This window comes from Gopherus evgoodei, chromosome 14 (assembly GCF_007399415.2).
Source record: "Gopherus evgoodei ecotype Sinaloan lineage chromosome 14, rGopEvg1_v1.p, whole genome shotgun sequence".
Lineage (NCBI taxonomy): Eukaryota > Metazoa > Chordata > Testudines > Testudinidae > Gopherus > Gopherus evgoodei.
The window spans coordinates 20,826,588-20,848,818 of record NC_044335.1 but is presented as its reverse complement, the minus strand read 5'-3'; the positions used below and the strand labels follow the sequence as shown (position 1 = coordinate 20,848,818).

The window sequence follows — 22,231 nt, the reverse complement described above, 5'->3', positions numbered from 1 at the left end:
ATTTCCCTTGAGAGCCTCTTGTTCCATGAGACCCAGGGACGGACACCCCCCCCCATTCCCTCGCTGGCATCGATTTGACACTGGTGACTGGTCCCTTGAGTTCAGAGGAATGACACTGATTTACATCAACTGCTGCTCTTACCCATTGTAGTTAAGTGCAGAAAAATAGCTATTCTAGAGCTCCTCTGCCCTCCTGTAACCACAGGGAAGTGCTAACTCCTTCTCAATGAATGGGATTTGCTCGCTTCTAATGCTCTGCAAGGGTGTCGTATCTGCACTGGAGACACACACAATCATCTTTCTCAAGTGCAAAAGTAGCTTCTGGGCAGCCCAGGTGCCTACAGAGATGGGAGGAGTTTGTTTTTTCAAATCTTTGGGAGGTTTCCCAAGCACAACCTGATTTTAGGACATTCCTTGACTTGTATTCCTTGTTTGTGTGATAAAGCAGGAGGCTTTATCACACAAACCCCAGCTCAGCATTGCTCAGCTGTTAAGTTAGTTGTCTTATTTCTGTCCAATGGCAACAAGTATTGTGCAAAGCTTAGAAGGGGGGCTGGGTAGGGATGGAATGACACTGCTGTGCTACTCCACACTGAGTGTATGAGGATGTGCAGGCTGCTTTTGCTAAAAGTTAGCCATCTACTTGCACATGCAAGGTGTGTGTGTAATTGTATTTCTGTGCACTGTTAATCCATCTGTGCAGATTGGGTCATTGGTTGTGCAGGTGACCAGAGCTGGCCATTTGTGTTTGCAGTGACCTGAGTTGCAGGAAATGCCTGTGCCAATCAGCCTGCAGTTGCTTAGCTATAGACCTTGAAAATCTGCCCTTAATGTTATAAATGAATTATATGCAAATGAAAATACTTTGATTGCATGCCCTCCACTGGAGCAGACCAATAAGCATCACGTCTGAGCCACTATTGCAGTATGGCCAGGGGATCAAGGGGAGGGGCATTGGGAAGGTCAAAGCTCTAAAAATTGTCTTGTAGCCACAGCCAATTTATGTTTCTGCGGCCTCAGCTGAAAAAATTGCATTACATTAACCTTCAATATTGACGTCTAGGGCTGATTTAATCACCCTGCAGCCACCCAGGATCAGGAAAAGCGGGTTAGAACTAAAGGGAAAGCAACAAGACTAGACCTGGGGACACATTAGAATGAATAGGTGGTGGTGGTGGTTTTAAACTGAGATGTTCTGATTTTAATTTATTGTCATCCACAGTGCATGATCTGGGCTCCCTGCCAAGCCTCCTTCTAAAGCCTGGGACCAATTGCTATCTGTGCTCTCACCATCTACTTGTGAGTGAACCATTGCTGCAGGGGCTCCTTGGCTGTGGAATCTGCTTCCCTTTTTATGGTCCCTGATCACCATAGTATCTGTGCACCTTGATGCTGGGGAGAGGGTGTTTCCCTGGAAACCAAGGAGAGCCCTGTAGAGAGGAGACTCTTCATGTAGAGGCCAAGGATGCTGGGTTTTAATAGGCAGCTTTCTTGCTGCAGAAACAAAGGCAATAAATATTGAGCTGTATCTTTGGGTCTGGCTGAGCTGGGCTCAGTGTAGGACACGAGGAGCTGGGAAAGGTGATTCTGAACCATCTCTCTGTTCCCCAGATCCCAGGGTGGGCTGGGGACTGGCCCAGCAGGGACCACTCTGCCAGCTAGAGACTGCTGGAGTGTCGCATTCCTTCCAGCTCCTTAGAGAGGAGGGAGCTTAGAGTCAGTGCCATAGAGCCAGCTCTCTGCCACACCAGAATTCCCCTCTCAGCTACCAGAGAGGGGGACTGAGGACTTGGCCTGCTGTGTTTGTGGGGTTTTTTTTTGTGTGGTCTCCAGTGTGTTGTGTTTGAGTTCAGCAGTACAGGGAGCTGCCCTGAGCTCAAGCCTAGAATCGCTTTGGGTGCTAGAATGTTGCAGATGTCTGACCCGGCAGGAAGTATAGCAAAAGCTGCAGACCGAGGGATCAGATGGGCACACAAAGGGGTTTCCTATTAGGGTTGCTATTAGAAGAACTCCTGGCTGAGTGTTAATCACATAGATATTTTTCTTATCCCAGGCGCTCCAGTTTGAAATTGAGTATCAGCTGGAATAGTGAAATAAATATATATTTAAAAGACTGGTTTTTGGAGGACATTGTGGATGCTTCATCATTTTAAAGGTTTAAGAACATAATATGGTCACAAATCCAATGAAGCCCAGGTTATCATATCTGTGCAGATGAATAACCTAGGTGTGTAGTTTCTGCAATGAGATGTCCCAACTGGCCATCTGTGCACACAGCTAGGGTAGTGCACACAGTTGCTAACTAATTCAAAGGGATTGAATGTGCATGTGCACACTTGTGCCTGTGCATGTGTGAAAATCTGGGCCTAAAACCTCTGCTAACACCTGATTTTCATTCAGCTGTGGGGATGGCAGCTCTCAGCAGCACACCAACATAGAAGCAGCTGCTCAGAGGGAAGAGTTAGATGAGAAACAGCTGTTTAGTCCTTTCAAAGCCACTGCAGGAAGGACAACATGGGGTGCATTGTAAACTGGTTCCAAGAGAGACATTGAGGGATGAAGGTAGCTAGACACTGATGTTATTCATCAGTCTTCCAGTATTAAGAAATCAACATCGCTGTGATTCAGGCCTCACTCTTTCTCTCAGTGAGAAGTGATCACTGATGAATTCCCCTTCTGCTCTGGGAATCCACCAGCTCCTGCTACACAATACAGGAAGGGGTTTCCCTTCACTCCTTAAATATTCCAGTAGCAAAATGTATTTAAATGTGAAAACTGTGTTAACTGAAAGAATTATGCAAATAATTAAAAAGCATGTAAAGTAATTTTATATCTATGCATGGAATGCAAACTGTAGATTTTATTAAAGATCCAAGTGACCCACTCTGCAACCTGGTTCTTTTTCTGGGGCAGCTCAGAGCTTTAATGTGATGCAAAATTAAATTGGCTTGTTTGGGCTGGGACTATTAGGTTGGCTGAAACTTCAATGGCTGTGGCCAAACTTCCTATTTCCAGAATGACTTCTGATGGACGCAGCAAATCAGAATGTTCATAGCAATGCCCTGTTGTTTACCACATGGTACATGGGTTTGAATCCTGATTTGCAGAGAGGGTGGTAGAAGAAGAGTGTCTGTGATAAGTGCCTTTAAAAGCAGCCTTAGGATTTGTGAGGATTTATAAGGGAACGTCAGTGGGCTAGAAGAGAGTGAGGTGTCTGTTGCTAGCACCTAAATAGCTTGGAGGATCTGGGCTCTAGCCCTGACTGGGTTAATTCATCATCCTTTTTTGTCCTTGTCTTCCTGCCATCCCCCCTCTCTACAGACACACCACCCACCCCAAGCTGTTGGGCTGAGAAAAGACACATCTAGTTTCATAGCATGGATATACCTGTAAAGTGGAGTTAACACCCTGAGAGCTTTCTTAGGAAGTAATTGTGTCTCTCCCACTGCCTTTCCCCAGAAGGCTGGCTAAGGGACCTTATGCATTGCTGAGAGACTTGGATTTTACCTCCTGGTAAATGTAGGATCACACACCCCACCATTAATTTACACTTACTATACAGCCAGTTTAATGAACTATCTTCAGCGTATGAAATCATGGATTAGCAGTTCCAAATCCTTGTGAATAGGTGTGAACGTGTGCCAGGCAACTAACTGGGTGTGAGGAATGCATAGAAAGGATCCTTAACATTAATTTTTAATGGTGCATTTCCTAGGCATAAAGCAAGCCTCATTTGAACTCTGTCTCCCTCATGCCATAAAAAGGCTGTTCTGACTTCACAGCCTCTCGGAAGCTGTTGGAAACAAAGAAGCAATTTGCAGGGTTGTGTTTTAAGAGGCTGCATGCTCCTGAGGAAGGGACACAGGATCCATCACACAATGGAGCAGAAGGGCAGCCGCTCTCTTTTCTGTGAAGGGGTAGCTTACGGAAAATCCCAGGTCCCAGACAGGCTGCCGGGATACATGTTGAGTGTTGCAAGCCAGGCCTTGTAGCTACCCTATCAAAGATGAAAGAGGCTACAAGCCAAGCTGTGTAATGCACGGGCTGCATTAGGTCAGCCCTGCTTTTAACAAGAGTTAGAAAACCCAGTGTGGTCCATCTTGCTTATAGGTCTGGAATAATGACCTAGCACTCAGTGCTTTCTACCCTCAGAACTGCACAAGCATCAAACCGTTAATCCTCACAGGTCATTGGATGGTGCAGCTATAGCAACCGCACTTTGTAACTGTGATATAACGGTCCACTAGGAATACCTTCCTTTTGGGTCAGTCTCCTACTCATGCTCTGCAGCACCCGCCTGCCGCCTTTACAGGAACTTTTCCCCAGCATACCTTTTTGCTGCTGGCATTTATAGCTGGCAGAATCAATCAGCTGTATCTCTGAAGTCGCCATTGCTGCTGTCCAAAAACCAAAATCCACCCTCTTCTCCTAGGAGACTCTGCATTGCCATTGGCTCCTTGTCCTTGAAATGTTGCAGGCAGATAGCTCAAATGACAAACTCAGAAGGGCTGGAGTGGTTCCTGATACACTGACGGGAAGGAATTGCAATGTATAGGGAAATGGCGGCCTCTCCTGTTTAAAGAGTTATCGAGCTGTCTTTTGGGCTAGAATTGACCAAATGATTAGCAACAAGGTGGGATTTAATTTCTACCTACTTAACAGCTAGAAAAAAATAATCTGCAAAACACCTTGTTTAAATTCCAGCCTGCTGTGCTCTATGAAATGACAATGCTACCCTGTCTTTCCCAGAGTTTCTAATGGAAAACCTGTCTGAACCCTAGTTGTAGAGCAAAACCAGTAACACCTAGGGCAAATTCTGCAGCCCACAATGAGCAAAACCACCATTGTCTTCAAAGGGCACTTTGCTCAATTAAGAACCACAGAATGAGACTGAAGGATTAGGATGATTTGAGCCTCTCCAGCTCTTTGTGACGATGCAAGGAGTTGTACAGTATTACTAAGTAATTATATCAGGAGTGGAAGCCTGCTGGGAAATCCGAATGGCTAGCACATGAGAGAAAACTTGTAGTGCTGGAGTTTGTCAGAGCTGGAAAGAAGTCGGAGCATGAAGGTTGGACTGTGTCACTCAAATTAGTGATTATAGCCCATTGTGTTACCAACCCTGCTTCACTGCATGAATCCAAGTGCAAAAGAAGGCTGCAAAAAACAGCTTTAGGATTGAAAGCATAATTTCTAAGAAGAATAGCAGACTCCCTCGCTTTGCTGGGGCCCCTTCAGGGAACATTGACATGATGGTGTGGTCTTCATAATCTTGCTAATCAAATTCCCTAATCACTTTTCATAAGAATGATTGTATTTGTAGGTAAATCAATTAAACACTTTATCAGGTTGTTGCTAGAAAAGCTGGTCTCCAGGCTGAGAAAAAATGATTGATGCTATTGATTAGTTTGCCTTGAGATGATGATAAGGTAATCTGATTAAGTGTTTTCTTCTAGCTAAAGGTTATAAAACTAAGAATAAAAGGAGAGTTAATTTAATTACCTGCTTTTATCTCTGTATTCCCCACCTCCAGTGTTCAAAAACTGAGTCAGGCCCCTCAAAAACTCATGAGATTAAAAATAAGCAAATCCCACACATTTGGGGTTATTTGGTTTCTGGATTTTTGAGCCTTCAGTTGGGTCACAGCGTCAGACTTTTCTCTACAGCAAGGAGGGCTAGAAACTCAATATGAAAGCTGAGATTCTCTTAGTCACATCTAAGTCCTGGGGTTTTTAAGGAAAACATCAGGTCTCTCCAGCATTGTGATAAAATTATGAATTAGCCACACTAATATAGAAAATTCTGGTAAAGGAAAATGTTTTTTCAGTTTATTTGCTTTATGCATTTGATAGCATTTTGTGTGTAGTCTGTCGGATGTCTCTTGTTTTTGTGAGCCTTTCACACAGCTAGGGGGGAGTGCAAACATAAAATAAATAGGAAAATTTTATTGCAAAAACCCCAACAGATGGTAGGGAGGACACGGGTGGGTGCAGTGCTCATTACAACTTGTTTTTGCAATATGCATATACTGGAATATCCTAGCGATTCTGGTGGAGCTCATGCAGATAAACAAGTAGCTCTTTGCAGATGAGTATTCTGTAGCGGAGTTGATTCACTGTGCATGCAGAGGAAGAGTCCATTTTATACCATTGCAACCTAGCTCAGGACTCTTTTTAATTTTGTAAAAATTGTATCTGTTTTTGAACTAGCTCTGCAGTGGTGGTGTGATGGAGATGACTGCAATCCATGCTTGTAACACTGGGGTCTTTTTTTGTTTCCATTGCTGTGCAATACATAAGATTGCATGAGAATATAAAAATTTCTTTGAGACACAGCAATCTTCAGGAAGAATCTCCAAGAGAACATCTTCGGATGCATTGGAAAAATGTTCAGTTCTCCCACAGTTCATTTACTGTTTGTACATTTTTCCCAGTATTTTTGTAGTCCTACACAATTCCATGGTATAGATATTAAATCAGTATGTTGTCTCCAGTAGTGGCTTTTTGGAGTCCAAGAAACAATGTTATACTTTAAATTTTGCATTTATTGCGATAGTTTTAATACAAATATTGACTCATTCTTCTAGTGTTAAGGGAATCCTCCCATGTGCATGTTTGCATGTCCAGTTTTATATCCATGACATGAGTAATTGCATTATAAGCATCAGTAACAAATGTAATTAAAACTACTCAACATTTTTTGACTAGATTTAAAGTTATCCCTATAACTAGCTCCTTTGAGGTTGTTGGATTGACCATAGGATTAAGCTACTAAGGAACCTAGCTAGGAAGAATTTTGAGTTATTGGGTATAAATTTTCAATACAGAAAAAAAGCACAATGACACTAATACAATAAGGGAGAAGACAGAGCAAGACCCTGCGTTCCAACAAATATGCATGCAACCAAATCACGAGTCCATCAAGATGTTAGACAATTCCAAATCATAGAACTGGAAGGGACCTCCAGAAGTCATCTAGTCCAGTCCCCTGACCTCATGGCAGGACTAATTATCTAGACGGTTCCTGATAGGTGTTTGTCTAACCTGTTCTTAAAAGTCTCCAATGATGGAGATTCCACAACCTCACTAGGCAATTTATTCCAGTGTTTAACCATCCTGACAGTTAGGAAGTTTTTCCTAATGTCCAGCCTAAACCTCCCTTGCTGCAATTTAAGCCGCTGCTTCTTGTCCTATCCTCAGGTTAAGAAAAAATGTTTTCCTTCCTTCTCCTTGTAACAAACTTTTACTTAGCAACTTTTCCCTTATTAATAAGTCTTTGGCTTATTTGTAGCAGGATCATTCCTATATTCCATGAATGATAGCTGAGGGGAATGTAATTCTTATAGTTCAACTTTTTCAATGATCAGGACATCCCTCACTTTAACAATCCACTTATTAAAAGGACGGAGGCTCAGGGTTATGCCATTCAGCTGCATTGACCAACCCAGAAGCCGGCAAAGGATGCTGCAATAAAGGATGGTGATGAGGCTTCTGGTATCTATGCAGCCCTAGCATATTTATTTTATGGGGAACATGGTGAAGTGGAATGGGCGAGGAGTGCCAAATTCTATTCATATTTGAAACAAAGACTGGCTGGCTGCTTGGACTTTAACCACTTAACAGGGATTTAAATCAATTTGTGCTTAGAAGTAGCTGACTGGCATTTTGGGAGGTTGAGGATATTTCTGCTGATGTTGCTCTTTGCGTTTGTTCACCAGAGCAGAGGCGAGTTTTGTTCTCCTTCTGGCACAAAAATAGCTGGATCCAAGAGGAAGATGGAAGTGTTGTCAAACATTGGTTTCCGAGTAGCAGCCGTGTTAGTCTGTGTCCACAAAAAGAACAGGAGTACTTGTGGCACCTTAGAGACTAACAAATTTATTTCAGCATGAGCTTTCGTGAGCTACAACTCACTTCTTCAGATGTGTAGAATGGAACACACAGACAGGAGATATTTATACATACAGAGAGCATGAAAAGGTGGAAGTATGCATACCAACAGGAAGAGTCTAATCAACTGAGATGAGCTCCAAAGAGAGACTGCTGAACTCAAATTAATATGCAAATTAGATACAATTAACTCAGGCCTAAACAGAGACTGGGAATGGTTGGGTCATTACACTAATTGAATCTGTTTCTCTATGTTAAGTTCTCCTCACACCTTCTATGGGTCATCTTAATTATCACTTCAAAAGTTTTTCTTCTCCTGCTGATAATAGCTCATCTCAATTGATTAGACTCTTCCTGTTGGTATGCATACTTCCACCTTTTCATGTTCTCTGTATGTATAAATATCTCCTGTCTGTGTGTTCCATTCTATGCATCCGAAGAAGTGAGCTGTAGCTCATGAAAGCTCACGCTGAAATAAATGTTAGTCTCCTGTTCTTTTTGTCAAACATTGTTTCTATAGCCTGATTCTAGCCATCATGCTGCTAAACAAGCAAAAGAGATGAAGTGAGACAAGGCATTGGAGAGATGGCTGGGAATAGGACTATCCTGTGACACCCAATGAAATGCTGAACTACCCAGATCAGTATTTGAACCAGGAGATCTGGGCTCTCATCCTTTCACAGAACTCGTGTAAGACTTCCCAGCTCACTATTAGAATGTGGCCTCAGGACCTTATCAAAAGGTTAAAGAAAAGGAGAGTTTTCCTGTTACGGCAGCATTAACAGTTCTGGGAGTTTACATTGAATTTATACCTCCTCCAAGTCTCACTAAACTGCTAGGTTGCTATTTGTTTTATATGCACAGGAGGGGGAGAGGCGCCCCCTCCCACCTGTGTTATAATTACCCACCTTGTTAGATATTTCCCATTTATATGGGACAAAGCTCAGGGGTAACAGTCTAAGTACCAGCCCCTGGCTCATGCAGCTTCCTGTGCACTCTTGAATCTTTGCTAGCTATATACTTTGCAAAAATAGCCATGGATGGCAATGTGCATGATGCTCCTAGATTAACCCTGTGCACATGAACTAGTTAGTATTTGAGACACACAACAGTTCAAAGGTGATGTCAGTGCTACAGCAGAAGTTGCACAACTCCTGTCTTCATTCTGCCCTTCCAAAATGTGCCAGTAACCTGTGTTCTGAATAGGCCTATGCTATACCCCATCTCCAGGCATTAGTCATTTTGCTGCAGTACCTAGTGTCCCCCACTCTTCTTTAATTCAGGAATTGTGTTAAAATGCTCTGACCTAATTTAATTTCTTCCAGCATGGCTAACCAAAGAGGACTCCTCTGCATCCGGCATCAATTCAATTTCTTCTGCTTCACTTTGTCATCCTTCCAGTATAGATTTTCCACCTGCAGCAGCAGTTCAAGGAAATGGTGTAGAATACAGAGAGCACTGGCAGAGAAGGATGGCACTGTTTCTTTAATGTACTGTTAACTCAAATTTCAAGCTCTCAGGAATTCTGAATTAGCTCCCATGTTCTTAAATGACCCAATATTCAGATACAACCCCCCACCTCAACAATTATTTCATTCAGCTCTACAAGAGATAAAAGGAACCACTAGGTTAATGTGTAGTTTATAAATTCCGTATATCTAACATGCCCACCCTTCCATCCCCAGAAACTGTAAAATGAAACTAAGAAGGGCAGAACCAGGTCTTCTGCAGGGGATGAAGTATAAAGCTGGATAAAGAAACTATTCCCCGCTCCCAATGCCTTATGGCCCAGAACCACAGAACAACAAGCACAGGGATGCTGAGCATGGCCATACTGAGGCTTTGTGGATTCCATCAAATTAAGATGCCCAAAAGTTGCGTTTGTGCCTAGGTGCCCTGTTCTCCCCCCCACCCCCTCTTCATTGGAGAGCAATGTCTGAGAAACCCAACATATTTAGCAGGCAGCTGCTTAAATTAAGCAAGAGGAGATGCTGATGAGGTGTATCTTGAAGTCTGCCCCTCTCAAGGAGTTAAGCATCTAAGTCTGGCCTGGAGGGAGACATCTAGTTTTGCTTGCAGACCATAGCCATGAACCCTTCTCCTGGAGTCGGGCAGTTTACACATCTAAGGCATATGAGGTAGTGGTGGTCCCCATACTGCTTCCTTTATAACTTTACCTGGCTAAAGCATTCCCCTGCTTCTTCCACAGACTGGGTGAGTGCTCATCTTCACATGGCTTGAGGATCATGCTGGAGCTACAGTGTGAGATGGGTGTCCAGATGACTTGAGGGAAGCAGTAGTTTGCATGCCCAGAGGCAGAAATGTGCCTATGGGACTTGTACAGCAAAAATGCAAGGGGAGAGTGTTTAGGTGCCAAATGAACCAGGGTTTTGTAGAACTGAAAATCTTGGCTTCAAGCACTTAAGTCCCCAGCACCTATGTCTACTTTCACACAGGGAAAGTATCTTGAAGAGTGAAGTCGTAGGAACAGCACATGTACAGCAAGCAGCAGGGGCAGTGCAAGGTACCCCTCAGAGGGAATGAGTTCTGTCTCCATACGCACTTGACTTCTGTAGAGACTATAACAAAAGGTGCTAACTGATTTCTGTAGAAAATATCCAATAGAAACTGGACTCAACTCCAATTCCTAGGCCACTGAAGAGTCATCCAATGGTTAATTTATGGACCCACTGCTGAACAGGAATAGATGGGAACCAGTTCTCTAGTGGCAACAGGTTCTAAATCTTGTTACCAATTTCTGAACCAACCTGCCCTTAAGAAAACTGCTCTAAAAGATCTGAAGATTTTTCAGTGTTTCTGGGTGCTTATTACTCAAGCAAGAAAATTACTGTACTATTAAGACTCAAATTCCCCATATAGTCAAGGCATTGGGACTTTCATTTAGGGCAGTTTATTTGTCATTTTGAACAAGTAAGGCAAGATATTTGAGCAAGATCATTCAAACAAGATATCCTGTATCAAACTTTAAGGAAATGCAATAAGTCACTTTTCATACATATACAAACTAATGACAATACTAATATATACAAACAGTCAGCTCTTACAAAATAGCATTTCAAGTCAGAACTTATGCCAGTGTCACTAATTTGTTACAAAAAGTTAAAGCTACAAACTTCACATTATTAAGTCTCACATAACTGACATCATCAGCATCATTGCAGGTTGGAAAGTGAAGATGACACTTTGTCCAGAACACTTTTCAGTAATGCATATGGACCCATAAAGCAGGTGAATATAATTTTACAATTAAATGAACATACTGCTTAAAAATGTTGCCTGAAGTACTTTCCCTCAGGAGATAAGCCTCAGTTGTCACAAGCTGGAGGAATTTAAGGAGTGGGCATATGAGAGGCTCCTGCAGGGGATCTGAAAAGGGAAATGTTTTCTCTAGTTAAGATTACAAATTCTTGAAGGTGAAAAAATTCCCTTTTTTGTTCAAACTCAGAGTAGCAAATCTAGTTGTAGGCCTCAACTCTTATGGGCATTAAGACAGATTTAAGAGAAAATTAAACCATTGCACCACTTCTTACTTTCACATATTTGGGATCTTTTTGCTGTGATTTTTTTCATAGCCAACCATTTCAGTGCAAGTTATTTCACTAACACTATATTGGGCTGTAAGCACCAATTATAGCAATCAAGTTATGCACTCAGTAAAGTGAAAACTGAAGTCAAGCATCCAACTTCAGTGTTTTAAGTAAAACATGGGCACCTCAATGTCTTCCTGTTGCTGAAAGAAGTTGTGGTAAATACGGTACAAGGACAAATCATTCCTAACAGAACGGTCTACTTGACATGTAAGCAATGCACTTAGCTTGCTACCAAGTCACTCATATTATACATGTGCATCATGCCAGAGGCAAAATGTGTATGTACTAGAAGTAACTAAGCCATGAGCCAATATTTAAAATTAAAAAATTGCATCTTGTTACTGGAAGTTTCATTTAAGCAAGGGAATGTAATGAACACTAGCTCTAAAAAAAAAAAAATAAAAAAAAATCATTTGAGCATCTTTAATAAATATTTTTAAGCAAGAAAACACACACATTGGATGAATTTTTAATAAGTACTGCAGATGGTGTGTTTGTGTCCAGCATTATTAGTGTGCTGTATTGTCAACACAGGCACTTACTAGCCTGCATGGTTCATTTAAGTTGCCAGATTCTTATTGCTAAGAGACTGTCATCTACTAACACAATGAGAGGTTTAAATTATTTAGCTTGTGCTGTGGAAGTGATTTTAACTCAAGTTACTTGGTTTCTTTCAAGATCTTCATGCTAGAAACTTTTGCAATATTCAAGGCTATCAAAAATTATGCCTTCCCCACGGCTGGTTAATGTGGGTACACATGGAAGATTGTTCCCATGTTGTGCCAGACCACATTGCTGACTGCCTCCCTCTCTTTCCAGAGTCTGCTTGACTAGGCTGCTGAGCTCTTGGAGTCCATTATATTAGCTCTATTTGCAGCTGAGGAATTAACCGAAGCTGTTAAAAGCCAGATCCTCAGGGGTGTAAACTGGCATAACTCCTCCTATGCCAACAGAGCTCACTGATTTACAGCAGCTGAGGGTACAATCCACAGAAACAAAGGGTCTAAAACTATAATGCTTCCACCAGCAGTGATGGGAACCTTTCTTGTTACTAGAAGCATTTGATTTCAGGAGACAGTGATATTTATTTGTGTGTGTCGTACCAAGGTCTGGTTCAGAAGGATGACACGAAAACTAGTCCCTCTCTCAGAGAAAGAAAATAATTGAAATACTTGCTCTTTACAAACATTTCATCTTATGTGGAATAACTACAAGTGGATCCTAAAATCGAATCCAACATTAGCTTTGCTCTACTGCTGCCAATGCACAGCACACCCACTGTTAGGTCTCTGCATCTATACCTAGAGATACCGGGATTACTTTTTCTGTTTTGCTCTTTATCATGTCAGTGTAAGTTTATTAAATCATTTCAAGGTAACTTGACTCACACTGACTGTGAGTAACTTGACTCACACTATTTACCAGTGTGTCCAGAAAGACTGGAAGAGACTGATCTTGGCCATATTAAATGCAGAACAGGTTAAGTTGGAACTTCAGTCACCAAACCCATCTGGCATCAATATATTGTTTAATCTTTTGCATAACCTCTCTTTATTTTCAGCTTAGCTTTTCTGCTGTACTTGACCTCTAAGTGAAACATTATGCAATTAATTTTTCATCTAAAGATGGAAACTTGAAATTGTAAAGCCCTGTAAAACACCATAATTAGTGAAATATTTTTAATCCTCTCCTTAGTGGAGCAAAATATCTAACTTCCCAAGAGAGGGTTCACACAACTTTTTAGCACTCCAGTGCTAATAGGAACTAAATGAAGGATATTTCCCAGGATGCAGATGAAGGAGCATTTGCTTTGTTTTACACTGGAACTCTGCTTGGATTTTGGTTTAAGTCAGTGAGGCTTTTAAACTGCAGAACTGCATTTGATGGAAACATAGCAACATGCTTAATCTACCAGTATTAATTTATATAGTACACACAAGACAAAACTATGGTCTCAAAAAACACTTGCTTAAAGCGCATGAGATAAGGCATGGGGCTTATTACAGGCTTTTTAAAAGTAAGATTTGTTCCTTTCCAAAGATGGGAATAGTTCCTGCATCTTCTTGACTACTCTTTTCAGTGACCTCTTCAATTTAACACTTTCCATGGTACCTTAACAGTAGTAAGACAGTTAAAATATTTGAAACTGAGCCTGTACAAAAAAAAAAAAAGAGATGCAGCCGTTAAACACCACAGTACATATTAAATTCTAAAAGGAAGAAAATGGACTACTGAAAGTTACATCAAGAAAATGAACCGATGTTAGTCTTATTTGTATCTGTTCCCCTGATTTAAAACAAGTTTATTCTAAAAACAGTAACAACTGAAATACACTATTTTAAATATATCCAACATTAAAAACATACCATTATCCATCCATCAGGATGTCCCACTTAATGGCATTCCTGAGTTCAGAAAGGTGCTATGGAAAAATAAGCGAGCAGAAGTTTTGCTCCCTACTTTGCTAACACATTTCAATAGAAATCAATCTGTGTAGTAGTCATAAAAGCAAGATTCTGATTGTTTCAGAGGGTTGACATTTATTCTACCAGTGGCGCTCTCAAAAGTTCTGTTGCCGACGTTTCTTGGCTTCAATGGCATCAAGGATTGGCTGCCGTTTAGACTGATACTTCTGGCGGATCTCTTCAATTTCCTGTTCCATCATGGGATCGAGTGCCGAGAGTCTCCTCTGAAGTTCCTCTACGCCCCAGCTCTTTAACTAGCAGAAAGGAAACAGAATGCATACCAACGTCAGAGCCTGTGCAGGTACTGGACAGAAAAGATCAACACTTCTGCAGGGAATTCTGCTCTGACAGATTATAAAAATTCACACAGCATCCTAACAGTAGGCAGAAAAATGGTTTTGAACTAACCAAGGAAAAAACAATAAGGGGTTAATTGAGAAACAAGAGACATGCTTGTGAAATGTATACATGATATGCTCATATGTGGGTTACTATAGCCCTCTCCATTTACATAACCTGGAAGCAAGCACCTTTTTCTCTTCATAACCAGGATTACTGCCAATCACCCCCCACACACGTTCCAAATTAAGCTGCTTTTTGGAGCAAGAGAGTTGGAATCAAGATGCACATCACAACAGGTGGGCCATCTTGTCTGGGGAGCATCAATTAAGTTAAAACTGAATTACACAATTCCCAGGAAAGCAAAGAGTCAACTTCAAGCTATAATAAACCCTTAGAAAGGAACCTTTCATGATGTGCACATGGCAAGAATTCCCACCTCATTGTCTAGCTACAAGGAATTAAGAACCAGAAAGAAGTTTAGAAAATATAAGTTAAAACCAGGTAGGAATAGACCCAAAAAGCCAGATGTCCCAGAGGTCAAACTTACTGACACCCTACAATGTCTAACATATATCTTTTATCCCAAAACAGAAATAGTACATTCATCTTCCTTATGAATCAAATCGGATTCCAAGGCCAGGAGGGACTACTGTGATAATCTTGTCTGGCCTTCTGTGTAACACAGGCCATAGAACTTCCTCACAATAATTCCTAGAGCAGAGCTTTTAGTAAAACATCCAGTCTTGATTTAAAAATTGCCAGTGATGGAGAAGCCACCACAACCCTTGGTAAACTGTTCCAGTGGTTAATTACTCTGTTAAAAAGGTATGCCCTAGCTCCAGTCTGAATTTGCCTAGCTTCCACTTCCAGCCATTGGATTGTGTTAGATCTTGGTCTGCTAGATTCTAGAGCCCATTATTAAATGTTGGATCCCCATGTATGTATTTAGATTAATCAAATCACCCCTTTAGATTAACAAAGAGACAGTTAATAGACTGAGCTCCTCGAGTCTATGGCTATACGGTGTGGTTTTTTTATCATAATTCTTGTGGCTCTTCTCTGAACCCTCTCCAACTTAACATTCTTCTTGAACTGTGGGCACCAGAACTGGACACAGTATTCCAGCACTTGTGCCAAATACAGAAGTAAAATAGCCTCTCTACTCCTACTCAAGGTTCCCCTTTTATGCATCCAAGGACTGCGTAGGCCCTTTTGAAAACAGAGTTGCATGGGGAGCTCATGTTCTACTGATTATACCCATGTATATCTTTTTTGAAGTCACAGGATGGAGGACTCTATCCTGAGAAGCAGTATGGTCTACATTCTTTGTTCCTTCTGTGATAGACCCAGGCCAGTTGGGAACAGCAGAGTAGTCGAAGGGAGATATACTGGTCACTGGATAAGCAGTTTTCTGTTCCCTGAGTGACCAGAGCAGGGGTTGCTCCAGGCTAATGAGAACACCTGACTGCAATTAACATGCTAAGAGTCAGGTGAGGTTGTTAAGCACTTGACTCTAATTTAAGGCCCCTCTGATGATATAAAAGGGCTCACTCCAGTCAGGCCAAAGAGAGCCAGAGGAGAGGAAGTGAGTGCCAGAATCTGGGAGCAAGAGGAGTGCAAGAAGCTGACAGTGAGTAGCATACTGCTGGAGGACTGAGAAGCGCAAGCATTATCAGACATCAGGAGGATGGTCCGGTGGTGAGGAAAAAAGGTGTTGGGAGGAGGCCAGGGGGAAGTAGCCCAGGGAGTTGTAGCTGTCACGCAACTGTACTAGGAGGCACTCTACACAGCTGCAGTCCACAGGGCCCTGGGCTGAAACCCAGAGTAGAGGGTGGGCCCGGGTTCCCCCCAAACCTCCCAACTCCTGATCAAACACAGGAGGAATTGAAGTAGACTGTGGCTTCTACCAAAGGGGAAGGTCTCTGGGCTGTTTCCTGACCCACAGGGTAAATCTGAGAGTCGAGCAAATCCACCAATAAGCACATGACCCACCAAGGTAGAGGAGGAACATTGTCACACTAGATGTATACATATAGCTGTGTTAAGACACATTGTTTGCTTGGGCCTTTACCAGAGATCTAGATATTCTGTGTCAATGATCTGTCCCCTTCCTTATTTACCAGTAGGGTTGCCATCTTTCTAATGGTTGGTAACTGGTTCCCCAAGGACCTGCCCCCTGCCTCACCTCTCCCCCACAAGGCCCTGCTCCCTTCTCCACCTCTTCCCTCACCCAAGACCCCACTTCAGTCATTCGCTCCTCTCCCCACTGTGGCTGGATCATCTCCACCTCTCCCAGCTAGACTCCCTCTGCTCTGGAGCTGGGACAGGAGCTGCTGCAGACTGACAAGGAACCTGTGTGCAGGTAAGAGGCAGCCTCAGCTGAGCAGGGGCTGGCGAGAGTTAATGACCCGGCACCTCCCCCGACCCCAAGGTAACCAGGTTTTTGGTGTTTGGTCAGTACATCTGACTGGAGACTGCCAGGACCTATGTTTGACCAGACTTTCCACTCAAAAACCAGGCACCTGGCAACCAGACACAGAAGCCAAAAACCAGACTGTCCGGGTAAAATTCGGATGGGTGGCAACTCTATTACTCCTCCAATTTTTGTCATCTGCAAACTTTCTCAGTGATGATTTTACTAGTGGAATGGAAAGAGTGTGATCAGATATGTGTCTTATTCCTCTAGTATAGCATCTCATGTATTTGATAAGCCCTGAAAGATGTGAAATGAAAAAGTATGTATGGACCATGTGTCCACTAGATTTAGAGGACCAAAGTTTTTTTTTCCTTTGTAAAATAAGAATTGTACAGGATAAGGGAAAAGATAAGCACCTAACCAGGGTTTAACTTTGAAATATTAGAAGAAATTTCATAAAATGGGGAAACCTCTCATGCTTGGGCTAATACTGAAATACAATCCATGAATCGAATCAAATCAAACCAAAAAAACCCTCCATCCAAGAGAAGCATTGAAGAAATTTGTTTACACTGACGCCATCTACTGGATACCGGCAGAAGCAAGAGAAGAAACAGCAATTTGAAAGCCCAGGTGACCAGTGCCCAACAGAAAGAAAGAAAACTGCCCTCCTCCAAGAACCTGGAAACAGGGTATATAAACTTGATGCCAACGCAGGGACTGCAAAGTTTGCTGAAACTCCACAGCCAGCCTCTCCCTTCCTCCAGGGTTACAGGATGAAGCAGAGTTAACTGGACCCACAAGCAAACTTCAGAAATCAGACCAGCCTTGGAGCTGGTCTACACTGGGGAGGGGGGGGTGTCGATGTAAGATACGCAACTTCAGCTTCGGGAATAGCGTAGCTGAAGTTGACGTATCTTATTTCGACTTACCTCCCAACCTTGTGGCACAGGATTGATGGCTGTGGCTCCCCTGCCAACTCCGCTTCCATCGTTTGCCCTGGTGGAGTTCCGAGTCGACGGGAGCGCGTTCGGGGATCGATCTCACGTCTAGACAAGATGCGATATATCGATCCCTGATTGATCACTACCCGCTGATCCGGCGGGTAGTCTGGACATACCCTTGGACCAACCTTATGAACAGCACTTCCCTCCTCCAAGATAACAGAGCTAAGAAGTGGTGAGAGTTTGTTTTAGAAAGTAAAGAACAGAAAGAATAATTCCGTATAAATAACTGAAAACAGTCTTGAGTCTACATTGTTGAGTGAGACCTCAAATAACTATATGTTGGATTTTAAATAAGTAATGCTACTTGCATGTTCTCCTTTGTAAGACCAAACTAGCCAAAAAGTGATGTAAGAAATAACTTTAAGCAATTACTTTCGATATTTTAAGTTTGTCCCTCTCACACCAAAGTATTCAACTATCAGGGATCGCACTCTTAAAAGTGTCTGAAGACTAGTACATGCTTTTAAATCCTTAGAGTACTAGAAACATGATAAATGTATTTGAGGTACTAAATAATTGTGATTATGGTAACTGAATGTAAGAAGAAATCTTGGTGATTTGCATTGTTCCCTAGTATAACTCCTGTGCCCCAACACTGGTTTAGCATGTTGCAAATTGTTCATAAGTTACACAAAGACTTGATTTATTTATTATTTAAATCTGTTAAATAAATGGTTTTGGTGATCCCTTCAGCCTCTAGATTGTTCAAAAATATTTACTAACCCCTATGTCCCAAAACTTCTCAAAAGGCCCACACACTTGTGTACAATTACTTCTATAAATATTTGCAAAACGATTGATAACACTCTTGCTGCAGAACTTCTTGAAGGAAGGTATGCGAAGAGCAAATAAAACATGCAATAGAATTTGTGGTTTTATGTGAACAAAATTGATTTTTAGAGGTTTAACTAACATTTGAATTAGAGTATTTCTCTTTACTTCTGCTAAATGCAAATGGCACTCCTCTAAATGTTTAATTTTTAATTATGCAGCTACAATGGTTGTTTTTAGTCATTTACCAACCAATACTACACAGTTAACACAATTATTTCCTATTAGAAGTATAAGGGTACTGTTGGCAAATTATTATTGAATGACAATTGCTGTAATTTCAGAATCCTCAATGTACTAAAATATTAAAAGAAATCCAGCTAGTTATTTAAGTGCTTAGCAAATTAAGTATTCCTTTGCTAGATGACTTTTCTTAGATTGTAGAGTGAGAATTCCTGGAAGTCACAAGGTTATCTGTTAGTAGATCCAGCACGACTCAGTTTTTGGAATTTCATTAGTGTTTTTGTGGAAGATACACCATTATTTCCCACCAGCAGCTACTTTAAGATCATTAATACAGACAAAACAATCCTAGCCCAAGAAAGCTTTTTAGCAAGCATACAGAGTGATTTTGCCTATCTAGTATAAAAATTGTTCACTAGAAAGACAAGGTGTTTTCTCCATAAGATATACTTTAAACACATTAATACAACTTTATTAGACAGCAATCTAAAGCTGATGCAAGACATTTATCTTTTCGTACTGGTTTAACAAGATAATTATTCAATATTCTCCTCCATAGGATTCTGGGGACTGTAACGTAGTCATGTCAGCCGAAGAGGAAACCTTTGAAATGGCTGTCATTCCCCACACAACAGCCAGCATTAACACTACAAAAGAAAAGTTTTAGAGATGATATGACACCTCATGCTTTAGAGCTTATGCCAACCTAACTACTAGAGGTTAGGGGGTTTCCTGGGGAGAGTATTCTCTAGCTGCATATTGCAGGTTTTCTTGCACCTTCTCTGAAGCAGCTGATGCTGGCCACTGCCTGAGACAGGATGCTAAAATAGGTGGACCACCAGAATTGATTCAGAATGGCACTTTCTATGTTCCCAACGACACAGTACATGTGAAGTCTTAGTCCTCATCTTCAAGGCTCTTCCTGACACTTAAGTAACCTCAATCTGGGATGAAGACCACAACTGTCAACTATGCACAAAGCAAACTATCTATTGCAAGCGTAATACTTGTTTGTGCTGGAGCCAATCTGGGACCACTCTCAATTTCAGAAACCAAGAACACACCTCACCTGCCCCCATCCAAGTGAAGGGTGTGCTTTTGACCTGGCTTTCACAAATGAAAGCACATAGCACTTCAAAACAAAATAAAATCCACAGACCATTTCTCCCCTTAGTGAGAGGAGAGCCATGGAGAAGGTACCCTATACAGCACATATTGCTTAATGCATCTTTGGAAGATACTCAGACACCATGCTGATGGGCAAGATACAAGAACCTGAAAAGAAGTGAAAAACTGGAACAGCAAAGGTGTTGTGGGTCAGTATCAAGAGATGCATTGGTGGAGTGGTGGGAAGAAAACAAACAAACAAAAAAAAAATCACACTTACCCAGAGCTAGGGCTACGAGTCCTTCACTTTCATTTAAAATTAAATGATATGGAGTTATCAATATAATCCACAGATCTTTGCCGAGACCCTATGTGGTTAGTGTAAATCCTTTTCATATATCAGTAATTATAATGGATTTCAAATCCATTACAAGTCCTGTAATATGAAAGGTCGTTTTATTAAGGTTGTCTACTACCCCCACAGTGTCTCTCTACCAAAATAAACTCCACTTTTGCCTAAAAAAAGTCATGACCACCATTTTGTTTAGGGAATTGGGGCTCCAATACAAATCATAGAGACCATTATTTTCTACAATATATTACATTTTTACCTTATACATCTGCCGTGGAGCAGTGTCACAAACTTCAGTATCCCACGAATTTATGCTTACTGGAATTTATTTTTCTTTAGGAAAAAATGTCAGAGGCAAAATGATAGGAAAGAAAGGAAAAATTGTCTCACGATGCACAGATATTTGGGAGTAGAGGTCGTTTGTCCAGTCCTCTGTGCTAAGGCAGGACCACGTGTGTCTTGACCATCCATGACAGGTGTTTGTCTAACCTGGTCTTAAAACTCCCTAACAGGGATTCTACAGCCTCCTTTGAAAGCCTATTCTAGTACTTCACTATCCTTATAGTTAGAGAAAACGTTCTAATTTCTAACCTACATCTCCCTTGCTGCAGACTAAGCCAACTGCATCTTGTCCTGCCTTCACTGGACATGGAGAACAATTGATCACTGTCCTTTTTATAACAACCATTAAAATATTTGAAGACTTATCAGGTCCCTCCTCAGTCTTATTTTCTCAAGACTAAATATGTCCAGGATCTTTTTTAACCTTTATTCACAGGCCTGGTTTTCTAAACCTTTTATCACTTTTGGTACTCTCCTCTGTACTCTCTCCAATTTGTTCACAATCTTTCCTAAAAGTGTGGTGCCCAGAACTGGACACAGTGCTCCAGCTGAGGCCTCACCAGTGCTGAGCAGACCAGGACAATTACCTCCCATGTCTTACATATGGCACTTATTAATACACAGCAGAATTATATTAGGCTTTGTCGCAACTGCATCACATTGTTGGCTCATTTTCAATTTGTGAGTCACTAACTCCAGATCTATTTCAGCAGTACTACTACCACCTATCTAATTACTCCCCATTTTGAGTGGTGCATTTGATTTTTCCTTCTTATGTGTACTATTTTACATTTGTCTTTAGTGAATTACACCTTGTTGACTTCAGACCAATATTCCAATTTTCTCAAGGTCATTTTGAATTTTAATCCTGTCCTCTAATGTGCCTGCAACCCCTCTCCTCACTTGGTGTCATCTACCCATTTTATAAACATACTCTCTACTCCATTATCCAAGTCATTAGTACAAATATTGACTAGGACCCCACTAGATGCATCCTCCAAGTTTAACAGCAAGCCATTGATAACTACATTCCAAGTATGGTCTTTCAACAAGTTGTGTACACACTTGATAGTAAATTCATCTAGACAACAACATTTCCCTGGTTTGTTTATGAGAATGTCATGTGGGACTGTGTCAAAAGCCTTACTGAAAATCAAGACATCACATCTACATCTTCTTCTCACTCCTTACCCAGGGACCCTGTCAAATGAGGTTGGTTTGGCATGATTTGTCCTTGACAAATCCATACTGACTATTCCTTATAACCCTATTATCCTCTAAGTGCTTACAAACTGTTTAATAATTTGTTCCAGTATTGAAATTAGGCTGACTGGTCTATAAATCTCCCAGGTCTGTTTTCCTCCGGTTTTTAAAGACAGGCAAATATAGCAGCTTTCTCCAGTTCTTTGGGAGCTCACCCATCCTCCACGAGCTCTCAGACAATTAACGATTCTGAGATTGCTTCAACTAGTTCCTTTAGTACCCTTGGATTAATTTCATCAGGTCCTGAATACAGCTAATTTATCTAAATACTCTTTAACCTGTTCTTTCCCTATTCTGGCTTGTGGTACCGTCCCCCTTGTTGTTAGTATTAATTATGTTGTATCTCGTTTCCATTAACCTTTAGTGAATGCTGAAGTAAAACAGATTTTACTTGATGTCATCTTCTTCCCCGTTACGCAGTAGACC

General features: G+C 41.4%; 1 protein-coding gene across 2 annotated transcripts in view; it reads right to left on the bottom strand.

The window, feature by feature from the left end:
• Positions 1 to 10,778: 10,778 nt before the first annotated feature.
• The window catches only part of STK4 (serine/threonine kinase 4), an 81,629-nt gene continuing 70,176 nt past the window's right edge, over positions 10,779 to 22,231 (bottom strand). Inside the window, exon 11 of one of the 2 annotated variants that reach the window (XM_030533827.1) lies at positions 10,779 to 14,216. In XM_030533827.1, the coding sequence (XP_030389687.1) occupies positions 14,058 to 14,216 (159 nt within the window). In that variant the 3' untranslated portion in view covers positions 10,779 to 14,057. The remainder of the gene's footprint in view (positions 14,217 to 22,231) is intronic. The other variant, XM_030533828.1, reaches the window with a different exon arrangement.